At 36.4% G+C, this 15,532-nt stretch overlaps 1 protein-coding gene across 10 annotated transcripts in view; it reads right to left on the reverse strand.

Moving 5' to 3' along the window:
• Positions 1–15,532, reverse strand: part of BCAS3 (BCAS3 microtubule associated cell migration factor) — a 375,612-nt gene that overhangs the window by 305,698 nt on the left and 54,382 nt on the right. For all 10 annotated transcript variants that reach the window (XM_075032961.1, XM_075032959.1, XM_075032960.1 and 7 more), the window contains one exon: positions 12,290–12,366. In XM_075032961.1, the coding sequence (XP_074889062.1) occupies positions 12,290–12,366 (77 nt within the window). The remainder of the gene's footprint in view (positions 1–12,289; positions 12,367–15,532) is intronic.

Here is a 15,532-nt window from a genome sequence, read left to right on the forward strand (position 1 = left end):
CAGTTTCAGTTTACTTCAAGCTCTTCTAGATTCTTGTGGTATGAAAGGGTGTATTGTGCTTTTGGTTTTGTTTTTAATAATTCTATATACAAGCCCTTAGCCTCTCAAAATACTTTTGCACACACTTAAGCTTACACAGTGAGAGAATTTGTAATTACTTTAAAATCAGTGGCAAAGTTTCCATTGTTCACCTGCTTTTCATTACCTTTATATTATCATTAAAAATAGATATATACACATGCATAGAGATGAACATAAAATAGAGAATTATTTCTGAGGATTAAAAGGTGAAAATACCTATAATAGAAAGCCACTGAAAACAGCTGTGAATGCAAATATGGCAAGGCTTAAAATGAATTAGGCCCATGTTAAATGCAATTTAAAATATAAAGGCCGAGTTAAAAAACAAAACACACAACCAAAAAATCCTCTCAAAAAACAACCACCAAGAATATCACACTATTAACTATTACAATTAAAAATACAGAATTTTAAATTATTGAGAACAATTAGATAACACTTAAACATAAATGAAAAGCCCAAGAATTCTACAATTAAAAGTAGCAGGGTGACCCTCATCCTAATTGCTACTACTACCCTATTTCCATGTCCTGTTTCCCCTCTTTTGTTTTTCATCATTTTAGATTAAGCTCTTTAGGGTGGACAGCTGCTCTTTCTACATCAACATGTAACCCTTGCCTGTATTTAGTGCTCAAATCCTACTGATGTATCTGAACTTTAGTATTCCAGCCCTGACACGGTAAACGTCCACGCTGTACGATTCCAGCAAGCTGATTTCAGTGGCATCCTTTGTCAAGGCAAGAGTCTGAAAGTTCAGATACCGAAGTCACACACATGAAGCCACAAAATTGTCTACTGATTAGGGCCCTGATAACAAGATTTAAGCTTGAGTGTTCAAACTTGAACTAGTAAGCTAAGACTGCCAGCCACATGCGTAACGCCATTTACTAGACCTAAATCCGTTCTGGTACACTAAAACTTATACATATACATAAAAGAAATATTGCATAAGGGGGAAGAGAATGGGGGAAAGGAGGGGACCATCAAGCAAATGGTTAATCTCCGTTTTCATCAGTTCTTAGGCTAATATAGACAATTTAGTAATGCATATTCTCACTGGTTGGCCAAGCAACAAAACGTTTAAAAACTTATAGACATGTGTGTCTCATTTGAAGGAGCCCTGGTTTGCTGATCCTGTATCACAGGCAGAAGGAGCACTGAGATCAGGCAAACAGCATTTTAGAAGAACACATATAACCAGCAACTGCAATTTATTGCATAAAATCCTACGCTGCATTCTAAGAAGCAACATAAAAAAAAAAAAAAAGACACAAGACACAGCTAGCTAAGCTTCTATTTCCCCAAAGGCTCTTGTGTCAGACTCTTGATACTGATCTGCCAACCACAGTGAGAAAAAGCAAACGTATTCACCACCTTCTTTCTGCAAGTATCAGGGTCTTTTCAAACAGGCCCCAAGATAGTCCCAGAACATTTAGTGAGGACAACAGACTTTTAAAAGTTTAATGTCATTATTTTCAGTGCTTGCAAAATGGTGAAAAAGGCGAGTGGGAGGGTGTTAACTATAGCATATAGGTGTAAGCTTACACTGACATTTGACAGCACTTAAAGACACATTTGATGGCATTTTGTTGGGCATGTGCAGCAACAGCTGCTATACTGTTCATGCTGTCTAAAATAAAGCGCTCTATTTCATTTTTGAGAGCCGAGCAGTGAGGGTATTGCAAAATTTGAAAGATCATACCAAGCTATTTCAAAGGTTATAAAGCAATGGAAGGAGAAAAGCAGCAACTCATCCAATTAAATCCATCTCAGGCCAGGAAAGCCAAACCAAGTAAGTATTTTGTAAGTTCTTATCACTCCTTGATCTCAGGAAGGAAAACGAATTCTGAAGAGATGATGCCACAATTGTTATTGCATTCCAGAAGTGCATAAAATGTGGGTAGCCAGAGCCTCTTAAGGAACAAAGCAAGCAAAAAAAGGTTGTAAATACAACCCTGGGTTGTAAATACAAACGTGTTCTTCCGATGACATTATAGATCAGGACCAGTAAGGTTTTAATGCTGACTTCTGCTTCGGCAATTCTCATCTGGGTCAGTAAAGACAGTCAGGTCCCCCAAACTTCATTTATTTTTCCTCCCTTTTCTGTATAAAATATAGCATTTAAAGCTGTCAGACGATAGCCCTCATCACACAAATCTCTACAGTGACTTCAGAATCAGTCACTTGCATTTCCCAAGCTCTGCAAGCACCTCGTGACATCCTTGCAGCAGAAAACAAAAGGAGCATCAGCCAACAGATGCACTGTAACAACAAAACCCAAGCAATTCAACAACTCATAACGAAAAGAAACATCTTGCTCGGAAAAGGGAGCTGTTCTCAATTACTTCAGTGAACCGAAGCAAATGAAGAACTGCAAAAAGCATTATTCTTCAAATAAAAAATTAATCAATTTTTAAAGTTACTTAGAAAAACTGCAACTCTCTTCACTAAACCCACTGTAGACCGTTCGTTCCATGAACTGGACTCCGTCAATTAGACACAGCTCCACACACAAATCAGCCAATTCTAATAATAACCTCCACAGAGGTCAACAATTCAACTCAGTACTAAACTCTACTCTCCGATACGAAAAACAGCGTAAAAAAAGAGCTATTTCCTCCCTTTCTTTTCTTTGCAAGTCTCTGCATTTTGGAAACTTGCAGCAGTACAAGGATAAACAAAGGGTTATACTTCATGGGAAGGAAAAGCAAATTGTTTTTCTGCTTTCCAAAAAAACAGCTGGAGTCAGCAGAACATCATCTACTAGGCAAATGAAAAGACAGACACAGCGTGACCTATCAAGCTCGGCCATCCAATCGTTACCAGCCTAACTCTCTTAAAGATTAACTTCTATTTCTATTAAACTTCAAAACAACTGAGGAAAAATCCATTCCAAGCAATAACAGCAGCAACTTTAGCATGTTTACAATAGGAATGAACATAATGAGAGTGCAGAACTAACTGTCAAGAAGACCAAAGTTTCCACGTTTTAATGACAGTATGGAGAGGTCATCCAAGAAAAGATCACTCGGGGAAAGTCCTTCCAAAAGTACAGCAAATCAAGCAAGTACTAAAAACCATCTGATTCTAGAATAAGCTTTACTGGGACTATCACCCACAAAAATATAGGTGAAAACCTACTGGAAACTATTTTAAAAGTTTTTAAGTACACAGTTACTCTCTTCCTCTGTGCTTTATAATGACACACGGAGGAAATGCACTACTTCAAAGCCGTGAAAAGGCAAAAGTATAAAAACACTATTTTGCAAACCTGAATCAAAGTACAAGTTTTTCTGCTAACTTGATTATCAAGTTCCTATGCCCAAGAACTCCAACCGGTGCTGGCCTAAGCAGCGCTGATGAATAAGAAACGGGCTCCAGGCTCCCTCTGAACAGGGACTTGGCTAAGAGCCGAGGATCTCACGGGCAGCAAGCGCTCTGGTCCCTCATATTCTGTGCCTTGGTTTTCCCATTTCCAAGATGCAAGTGCTACCTACATTGAAATGGTACTGTAGGTAAATTCTTTAACTTTGCAATTTCTTAGCTTCTTCCCATCTTTTTTTTTTAATAACTGAGTTATAAAATTATAAACTGAAATAAGCATATAGTTTGTGATTATAGCTTACTTATTGCTGTGCTGTCTTTATGTATTTGGTTTTACTGAGAATACAGGAATCCTAGAAGTTACTTAGAATTCTCTGAAGAGCTATACAAATGTTTACTTAATGAGTGAGCAAAGAAAAGGCATGTTTATTTTACATTATTTTTAAATTACTTTTACAAAAATCTCTACCACCCTTTGGAGATTCATATCCATATGCCCATAATAAACCGAATCACCTCCTCTACTCATCTCTGAAAATTCACACAAATATCCACTTCTCTGACTCCGGATCTTTCCACTGGTCTATGCTCCTACAGAAAACTAAAGATCCCAGTCCTATTCTTAAATTGTTTTCAAAAAACTCATCCTTTAGCTTCAGTAACGGCAGTGTGAATACACAGACAGCAGCCAGGAAGAGAAAAGCAACACATTCCTCTCCTTCCACTTAGCTTTTAAACAAACAGTGCATTGGGAAAATACTGTTAAGAGCAACAGGGCCATTAAGAGTCATGTCAGCTATAACAGAGATCAAGCCAATAAATCACAAAACATGTCACTATTAAAACCTGAACCACTTCTATTGGGGCAGCTCTTCACCAAGCTCCACAGTTTTTTCATGAGGAAAAAATGTTTAAAAAAAAAATTAATACATATATAAGTATATCTATAAACCCAGAAGTCCAGTATGGGATGGAGAGTTGTGGGCTAAACACTGCAGGAATTCCCAATATCCATAAAAACTTGGCAGTTTGCTACTTCACATCCAAGCACACAAACTTTAGAATCCCACAGGCAATTAAAAGCCTAACCTTTCAACAGCTCAGTTCTTCAGGAGGACCAGAGCTGTGCATCTGTTATCCATGACACTGCTACAAGTCAAATGAGTATCTTCAGATGTGCTCTATATGCGTGCCCTTCTCATTCACAAAGTACGGATGATATATGTGCTCTAAGTGATTCTGCATATATACCAAACATAATACATACCAACATGGCCTGTTTAAAAAAAAACAAACATGCAATGCAGGTGGAGGACCAGTATTTTAATAACAATTTTCCTCCAGAAGTGAGCACTATCATAGTTAAGGCTATAATTTTTTCGCTTGGTCCTTCTTCAGAAACATCCTACACAGCCTGAATGGCTCCATTAATGAAGAGCTAAAGACGGCCTTATCACGGTGAAGTATTCAGACCCAAATATGCACTAGAAGGCAATGTTTCTCTCTAGAAAAATCTGACGCTAACAGTCAGAACTTGTCTGAGCTAAGTCAGAACTTATTTTCAGTTTACACAACGATCTACTCAAAACTGAATATGGCTCCTTACCCAAAGTACAGCTGTATTTCCTTCTCAGACCTCAGTGAAATGCACTGTAAAATGACATGCAGTAAACTGTTGCAAATTAATGCGCAAATGAATAAAGCTAAGGGAAAGAAAAAGCCAAATCAGAAGCCTCCAGAACAACATTGTTTTTCTTCAAACACATCCCAACATGCTTAAGACACTACTGGTTGTTTTTTAATTTCACAGCATGTTGTAAGAATTCTTATTCGCTATACCTATTTTTATAGGTGTTTCACATCCCCTCTATCTTGACTTTGGTTTTACCTTTTAATGAAAACCATTTTAGTAAGTTCTTTTCTGTCTCCCCTCCACCCCATCACTTTAATAGGAAAACTTCCTTATTCCATAATTTTCAATACTTTCTTTTTCCCAGTTTTCTCTGATTTCCTCTGCACTGATACATACTTATCCTTTTTTGATATCAGTTTTAAGAACTATCCTCATAATTACTGTGGTTGTTTGGTTTTTTTTAAATGGACATTCCACACCTTATATCTGTGAGGAATGCATACTAGTGTTGTCCAGTTTTATTTCAAGCTGTGCGAGTGTCTATACGATATGGGTGTATAGGCAGAATTATCATAAAATCTGCTTAGGATTCTGTCTCTAATCCCAAACCGTGGAAGAAATTGCATCTCTCGAGTATGATGAATATGACACTGGGATAGGATACAGTCAGCAAACACAAGGAAGGCTGGTCAGGGCAGAGATCTCCAAGGCTAACCTACATCCTAAGGCAAAACTAAGTGAAACCTTACTGAGAAAGCGGATTACTAGATAAACAAAGATTTTTTTGTTTCAATATGTGAAGAGGTTCATTGAGGATGACATATGCCATCTTAACTGTATAGTTTTTTTAAGCACAGTTTTCTGAGCAAATTCCAAAATGCGTAACTCTCTTCAACCAAAATTATTTGCCTTTAATCATTTGAGGTATTTCCCAGATATCACTTTAAAAATCTGTGAAGCAATGGTATTGTGTATTTTCAAATAAATAGCTACAATAGCCCACTAAAGCTATGTTACTTTTCAGTCACTGGATATAGCTTACAATCAATGAGTAATTTTTTTCTAGGTCTTACAAAATATACAGCACTCTGTAGTAATGAAATTACAAAACTACATTAAGTCTTACAATCCAAAGCAGCCAGAAAACAGATCCATGACAGACAGCATAGAAAGGGAATGTACAATAAATAACGAGTAATACTGTTGTTGCACAAGCATTGTTTATTCCAAGGAAAACAAATTATATAAGTTGTTTTATCTAATATTTTTTGTTTGTTTGGGGTTTGTTGGTGGTTGTTTTTGTTTTGGGTTGGTTTTTTTTTTTAAGCATCACCAAGCAAACCGAATTTATTTGTTTATAAACTGTATAAAGTAATATTGTTTATAAATTCCTCTGGGTTCCTTCTAGATGAAAGGCTCTATGTAAATGTTATTACTCTCACACTGTCACATACTTTCCAAAACTCTTCTATTGTTCTTGTACTTCCTTCTGTTTAAGTATCACCCATAAAAACCAAGCAAAAGAGCAAACCAGCAGGATGCACCCTACTGTGAAACCATGCTTGCCATCCAGGGCCTTTTTCGTTTTTTTAGATCATAGTGGTATTATCATTATTAAAACACAGAAAAAAACCCAAAACCATCTAGAAATAAAGTGAAAAAGTAAAGCCACAAATGCTACATATACTGTCATCACCCACCTTTGCAGGGCTATATTCATAATACAAGTCATGTTCACAACAGACCCAGCCCTGCAATGAGCCGCATTTTGTGCTATCCTGGATCAGAAGAACAGAATTTCCTCACGCAAGCTTGGGGAAGGACCACAGATTGGAATTTTTAAAATTATTATCATAATTGTCATTATTATTATTGCTATTGTTGTTGCTATTATTATTACTGCTACTACTACGATCATTATTACTACAGAGACCTCCTTTCCCTGTCAATTCTATCGTGACAGTTTTAAGTATTTTACTATTACTCTATAGGTCTAAGACCAATACCAAAGCTCTTATTAAAAATATCTGTGGCCTTTAATGTTCATTAGGCTTGGTTACTTACTTTAGCACAAATTTGACTGATTTCAGGACAAACTATGTTTTAATTTCAGGTTTACTTTCTTTTTTTTGTTCAGAGTATTGGACAGTGATAAATAATAATGTTACTATAGAGATTGTTTCTGTACAGGACAATGTGAGTAAGATGGCTTTGTTTTGGCCTTTAACATTAAGGATTTGGACGCTTTAGATAAAAATAACTTACACAGAAACAAACAGCACTTCCTGTTCTAGATATAATTTTTAAAACTGTCAAACCCAGGAGATATGATAGATACACATCTTGGGTACCAATGCCTGCTTTCTGTCTTTACACAATTTTTCTGTTGTATTTACACTTTCCTGCAATATTGCAAAACACCCTGTAAGCAACAAAGACATTCATTTCCATAAATCTACCACGTTGCCCTAAAGACCTTTTCAAAAAGTATTTCAACGTTATCCTGCAATAGTGATACACTGATTTCCACATTCAGGAAAAAACACTCTTATAAGTAACACTGTTAAAAAGCAAAAGCAAGATCAAATCAACATTTCTCAAGGAAGGCAGTTAAAAATTACATGAAGGGGTATGTGTTTATATATATATATATATATATATGCGTGTGTGTGTGTAAAAATAAAAACTGCTTATATACAATTCATATGAACATGCTTGGATTCACTGATCAAGAAAATACTGTGAATCAGAAGCTTACTTCCCACCTGCCTTAAAGACTTTCGATCTAAACTGAAGAGTCTCCCTCCACAGATGGAGGAATCCCATCAATTATTATACCATGTGGGATATCCAGGATAAATGCCACTCACTGATCACAGTTGAGAAGAGAAATGTACATTCTTCCAGAAGTTCTGTTTGTAACTCTTCAGGCATTAAACCTTTTCATAAGACATCCAGTGTTTTTACTTCAAAGCAAAGAGATCAAACTGCTCCCTGTGTGCCGATCAGGGAAAAGGAATTCTAACAAAGCTAACAAAAACGTACAAAAAAGCCTAGATGATTTCCAGATCAGACCTGTGACAAACTGAAACCACCATATTATTTCTTGCATGTGAATGTTAGTGAAAATAGGAATACTACATCCAAATTGCAGATCAGAGTATCAAACACCATTTGGTTTGGGGTTTTTTTTATTTATTTTGAGAGGTGCAGGTGGGGTGCATTTAACATATACTAAATAATTTTTGGTTTGTGGTTAGTCAAGTCTTTTGAGACTTTATATACAATAAAGTACTCTGACTAAAATCTGGAAAATTACTTCTTAAGGCTCTAGCTGTACAGCATCAATAGAAATGTGGTGCCAGCTAATGGCTGCAATAACTGTCTTCATCCCTAGAGAATAATGGATGGAGAATATATCAATATGAGGAGTGGAAGGGCCAGAGAAACCGAGCAGGCACTGGTTATCGGACACAAAGATGATGCCACATGCATGATGTTATCTGTGATAATCTTTACTTAGGGCCCAGGGGGTGGGAAGGATATTCTTTACAGAGAACAAAGTATCCATCAGGCCATATTCATAATCATCAATGTTCCCCTAAGTAAGCATTTTTGGAGAAGGGTTGAGGGAGCACTGATGTAATAGAAATCAATGAAATTCAGCTTTTCTGCATCTATTGTTTCGAGCAAAGTAGGGAAAAAAAGCCTGTACATCACTTTCGTTTCTGATAGTTCAGTCATATGCAGTATTCAGAAAAAGGCTCTGAAGGAAATCTTCAGTGAACCACAATAAAACTCTTAACTATTTAAAAATGTATTTAAAATCCACACCTTGACATTCACAACTACCAAAGGAAACACATTCTTATTATAAGCATCAAATGAATTTTTGTAGTTTGGCCACATGAGCAATTAAAACAGTGCAGGACGCAAAAATACTGTTTGGCTTTATCTTCCCCTTGATGCAAGTCCCTTCTTAACGAAACGGAGTTGGCTCCAAGCATAAGCACAGTAGAGAATGAAGTGTTGCATGAAAGTTACTGCCATGAGTTCTCTGCAGACCGATGCTATGCCTTTCCTTAGCAGACATTTAAAAATAAGAAAACCACACTGGGTAGATTATAGGATATCCTGGTAATTTTTCTACCATATCAACGGTAAGTTTTCCCTTCAAGTTTAAGCAGCTGTCTTAAATTGACACACCAAGACTGGAGCACCTGTACACTGAGTTTTTGTTACAAAAGGCACAAATAATATGTGCTGGCGCTCTGCCATTCAAGTCAAATCAGCACATTTCCATCTAATCACATGCAGCGGGGGGGCACGGGAGGGAAGAGTAGTACTATGTCAAATTTGCTCAAGACAAATCAGGAAATGCACGAGTTAAACATTCCAACAGCAGCACGAACTTGACCATGTTCTACATCCTGAATATTTTATGGTATATTTATTACAACAATATATTAAGCTACACATTCAACCACAAAAACAAAAACAGAAAGACAAATACTACTCATGTGCAACACAGCTGCATTAGCATTGCTGAGGAACACCGAACTTCAGAATTCCTGACACTGTTTTTAATTGTACATTCTGCATTTAATTTTTATGTATAAACACTCAACAAAATGAACAAGAGCTTCTGCTTAATTATGTTTGCTTTTTAGCTGTCTCAGTAAGGTTCTAAGGCTCCCATGCCACTCAGTTGATATGGATGGAAGTTGTGATTTCCATATCATCACCAAATCTTCTTGAAAAAAAGATTTTCTTTTTCTACGCAATGAAAAAGAAACATTTCTTACACAGTAACAGAAATGTCTTCAAAGAGCTAGTGATCCTCATTTAATATTTTTGACCTTTTATGCCACTGCTTCCGACTACAATCAGTCAGATAACACAGCTGAGAATCTTCTTCACGATGAAAAATTCTCTGGGCAGCCAGGGACATTCTTACTGCCACTGTCCTGCAGAGCTGGGATGCTCCCATAATGGAAACAAACAGGCCTATAAGACCTTGTGCCAAGCTTCCTTTTCAGGGATTTCTACTTTTCCAATTTAAACTGATACTGCCCTTTCCTAAATTTAAAAAAAAATAAAAACAAAAACCAAAAATGCACTGCAAAAGAGCCCAGTTGCTGGCCAGTTGGCCAGTTTTGACTATCAAAACTCTATGCAGTTAACTAGGTAGCTCATTTACATCAAATTTCAAACACAGAGTAACTTAAGCCTTTAAAGATATACTCTTAGGTCAAAGATATTTCAGCACATACGGAGTCAGAAAGCTTAAGACAAAAAGCTTTACTGCAACCTTCAACATGCCAGAGCGTAACACCCGCTTGATAGCATAAACAATGAAGTGAAACAACTAAACTTCAGAACGCTCAGGACAACTATTCCCCAGCACAGGTCCAAGAAACCCATTCATCTAGGAAAAAAGCACACGTCTTTTTTGCCCAGTCACACCCCATCACCGGCCACAGGCAAGCTGGGGTGGTGGCAGCAGCAGCTCCAGCTGTTTGCTGGGTGCCGCAGCTTTCCAAAATGCCCAGTATAAAATAAGGGGTGTCTTTAACCGAGCTTTGGAACCCCAGAACTAGAACAAAGTTTGAGAACATCTTCAGTTTCTCATATTAAAAACACAGCACAGCTGGGAGAAATACACTGTGAATAGTGACATTTCAGGAGTTTGGATTTTCAAATCATTTGTTAAATAACTCCAAAAGCTTTATTTTATCCTCTTTAAATTCCACTGCTGTTCCACAAAAATGCACTGCAAATCGAAAGTTAAGTTAGGAGTGGGATACCCCTGCTCCTCAAAATACAGTTCAGTGGATTAATTTTTAAAAACAAACTGCAGTACCTTTTTTTTAAAAAAAACAATAACTGGAATTAGAAAAGCACAAGAGTTCTCAAAAATACACACTTAACCGAGGGTTTGTTGTTTTGTTTTTTTTTTACTTTTTATCTAAAATAAAGCAAGGCTTGTATCCTAATTCTCTCTGATGAAATAAAAAGGAGAAGTGACTCTTTTCCCATCTGGCTCTCTTCACTGAACCCCAGCAGCCTCCTAGTATCTTACATCCATGTATAGGAAGAAACTGACACCTATTGGTAACTTTAATATTACTGCATAAAAATGCTTTTCTTCAAACTATTACAAGAAGCAGCTTCTCTTAACTAGATTTTTCTTTAAATACATAGATAATATAAAAAGATAATTTTTACCTTTTCCAATTGTGACTGAAAATACCTCCAGAAAATTTCAGACTCTCCTTTTTAACAATAAAACTCTGAGCCTTCCAAAGTAAATTATCATCTCTCAGTAATCTATAGATTTTAAGAGGCTATTCTAATTGATAAACAGAAGCACTAGTCACTAACTGCTTGAAAAATTAAATTTTAATTTTTTTCTGGGCTGAATATTTCCTTCGTGTTTAGCATTACAACACACGCAGTCTTGGGAGCAGGTAAATGACATCCTAATCCTAACCACATCCTGTGACAGAGCAGAGCACAAGCAATAGAAAACACACCATTTTTCTCTACTAACATATCAATTACTGTGTTACAGATGTTGAGGCAGCAAAGGGACACTTACAGTAGAAGAACAGCTTCTGGAGAGCACCTTACCCATTACAATCAACTGCCTCCTATTGAGAGGCAAGTCGTAGGTTACATCGGGATAAAGGAGAGTCTGAGCGAACAGTTCCTTCATGCTCAAGATATATGTGAAAGCACCTGCAAGCAAATATCTGCCTATAGTTTTTCTACTGCAACACTTTACTGACCTGCTTGAGCTTTGGGGCCTGCTAAAGTAAGGACACACTAAAAAAAAAACAACACAAGGTACCAGGGCCAAAGGAACAACAAAAAATGAAAAGCGGGCAGATCGCTGCCAATGTGTTTTCAAACTGCTGCTTATGTGTACAACCTGAAACTCAAAACCTGAAACTTTTGCACATATTTCTGCAAAACAAACAAAAGAATTTTTCTGCTACCTATGGATGTCAGTGTAGGTACTCTTCACAACAGTGAGAAGTTAGTTACAGCAATAATAAATATGCAAAAGAGCCACGGATTCACAGAGTAACATTTGGGGTTTTTTTGAAGCAACAGATTTCCTGAAACTCCAAATGAAGGCATGGAGACTTGCTTCAAGGTTTTAGAAATAAAAACAAAACCAAAGAAATCTGTTTTATCTCTCTCCACCACTAGAGCAAAAAGACTGAACCCAATTATTATACATACTTGTAACGAAGAATTTTTTGGTGAAAGTACAGCTGTCAAAGGCGGCAATTTTCTCTTGCAGGACTACAACAAGTATCCTGAAAACACAGAAATGGAACGTGTACTTTAAACATTAAATGCATTGGTTTAAAGATTCAATATCTAAATGTAATTATTTCAAAAGCATCAATATAAATTCTACAGTGATAAACTGCCAGGTTACCAATACATGGCAGTTATTGAGGATTCTCTCTCATCCCAACCACATAACCTTCATTTCAGGAAGTACACAGATCTGATACAGAACAACACAGCATATTTATGATATACCTCCTGCAGTAAAAGCTCCATTAAAAAGAAAGAATGGAATTGCAAGGATCCTGAATTACTTTCAATGACTCAAATAACAATCAAATCAACAATTGGTAGAACACAAGCTAAATTTGAAATAATCCCATTGCCCATCTCATTGCAAATTTATTAAACCATCTTATTTACTAAAAGCAGGGTGGTTTTCATACCAAGAACATCAGCACACAAATAAAGTTGAGAGAAGCAGAATTTGTGCCAATTAGCAAAATTACAGGTGTATGTTTATGTATTGACTTGTACACGTATGCACATTTATTGTAAAATACCTGTTCATTACTTGAAACAAAGAACAAAACCACATGATAACTATGCATGAAACACTGTACTGTCTAAACTAATAGAGACCGAAGATGCAAATTTGGAAAGTGAAGCATCTTGAAAGCTTTATAACTAGGATACATTGATGACTTCCCAAAACCAAGTTCTTAAACTCTTGAAATGAAAGAACCACCTGGGAAGCCAACAAATAAAGAGATAAAATCTACCACCTATGTGGAACATTTAGCAATATGCTGTAATTAATTAAGAATCTGATTATTCTCTCATTAGGAAGAGTATGAGACAGTATTTTTTTAATTAGCTAACAATATGCAGCATTAATAAATACTGTTAATTCTAAAGATACGATGTAGAGAATTAATCACATCTCTCAATGACTAAAATACACACCTAATGTTTTACCTGAGAATTATGACTGCATATTACAGTATAGAATAATAATCTTTAAAAAGATGATGTATCGCATCAGTCTCAACACATATCCTTGGGTAAAGGGTGATACTTATCTCCCATCAGTGTGTATACCAGCCATTAACTCCTCTTTCTTTTTTATTTTCCCTCCCCTATTTTTAACTCTTTAGCCACAAGAACACCTCCTTCTTCTCCCTTGAGGGCTCAACAGCTTTAAGACTCTTCGGTGACGGACTACACTAAAATTAAAATACATACCTTATCCACCTGCTTGCTGATGTTTTCAGATATATAAATAAGTTTTGAGTCACAATTTTCACCTAGAAAACTGTACTAATACTCCTCCAATAGGCATGATTTACCTATGCAACTGCTATTTGATTTTGCTATTATTTTTGCCAACCCAGTTGCCAAATAATGTAGATTGCATCTGTAGTTCCCAAGATGACTCCTGAAGCCTGTTCAGTAGGCTGGTGTAACACTAGCCACTTTCTATTTGTCTGATACAGAAACTGATTAAAGTAATAAGCGCTATTCTGTATCTCAAATTCTTTCAGGACTCTCTGGTTTATAACACCTCATCCTGGGACTTTGTCGCTGCTCTGTTTGTCAGTATGCCTCTATCTAGAAACAAAGAGAAGTACAAATTCATGGAAGGAAGGTGAAAATCAAGGAACATTTTCAGACAAAAGCCTTTCGTATTCCCAGATTTGCAGACCTAGAACGGGAAGCACAGGTACGCTTTCAGAGTGAGCAGCTTACTTGGCAAAAGAAGAGGGCGGAACACATAACTCAACAAGAGGGATTCAGATGTGTTAAGTCATAGAAGAAATTAACGTAAGATTTCTTATTTGCTTGTAGCTCTCTCATTGTGAAAAAGATGCTCCCCCACCCCCTTCTGATTTATAAATCTCAATTTTTAAAAGTTATAAACTCTGCATGTATCAATGAATATTAGTTTGGGACAACATAGTATTTTTAGTTAAATGACATATCTTCCAATTGCTTAAACTGCAGGAGAGAAAAACAAAAGAAAATGTACCAATTCTAACTTCTTCCACAAGGCCTAAAAGAAAGTTAACCAATGAATAATAGAAAGACTTTAAATGCATGTGCAAGTATAACGTATATATAGAAAACTTATGTATATTTGATTGCAATACTTCCCAATCCAGTAGATTTTTGTTTTCTACTCTTTGAAGATGTACTGTCTTTCTGCATAAATGAAACCGACCAGATGGATGATTCTAGAGTATAAATACATAAATAATGAAAGTTTTCCCTTCTTCTGCAATTCAAGTTTTATTTTAACTTCAAATTTTGGACTCCATTAGTCTATAGCACAGTTAACGCACCATTAGCACTGCACTTGGCCACATTTAATGCATTTTCAATCTGAAATAGTGGGCTTTCCTTGGATAATAACAGAATCTGATACGTTCCAGAAAAGCAGCTACCCTGGATACAGCCACATGGCTTTGAAGTAGCTTTTCCATTTTTACCACTTAGGAAAAGAAACATTAGCACCTGGAAAGACTTTTTAGTTGGGAGAGACTTTGAATTTTGATTTGCCTTTTGACTGTTTTTACAATTGGATTTTTCTTCTGCTAGGAGGCCAGACTGGAAAGATTTACTATCATCACACTGTACACAAGGGAACGTTAAATTTTTCAAGGGACAGTTGCACAGATAAGTACCAAACTCCTTCTGACAGCTTTTAAAGGAACAGTGACCTATTCATGGCACATAACTCTCACCAACTCAACCACTTCAGAGAAACTATTTTTTTCATATAACAATCATACCCACATCCTACAATAAGCAGATTAATGGGAATAACAAAAACTACCATCCTTTACTTCTTTAAACATTCAACATCAAAATATCCTCCTCGTTATTAGATTAGTTGTGGTATTAAAGATGTTTGTTCACTAGTACTACTTTTCTTCTGTAACTTCTACTTGACCTGATGTAGTCATTAATGTTTAGATTTTGATGGTATAATGATAGACAATGTCTGTTTAACAAAACCTTTGTGGCTTCTAGGGTTGGTTTTGCTTGGGTTTTTTGGTGTTTTGTTTTGGGGTTTTTTTTGTGGGTTTTTTTAATATTTTTTTTTTTCCCCCCATCCTATCTCCAACACTGCTAACTTCCCTTAGTTGCATGAGTTCAATACATGCTCACATACTTTTGTGGTCTTCA

The sequence above is a fragment of the Buteo buteo genome, chromosome 7 (assembly GCF_964188355.1).
Source record: "Buteo buteo chromosome 7, bButBut1.hap1.1, whole genome shotgun sequence".
Lineage (NCBI taxonomy): Eukaryota > Metazoa > Chordata > Aves > Accipitriformes > Accipitridae > Buteo > Buteo buteo.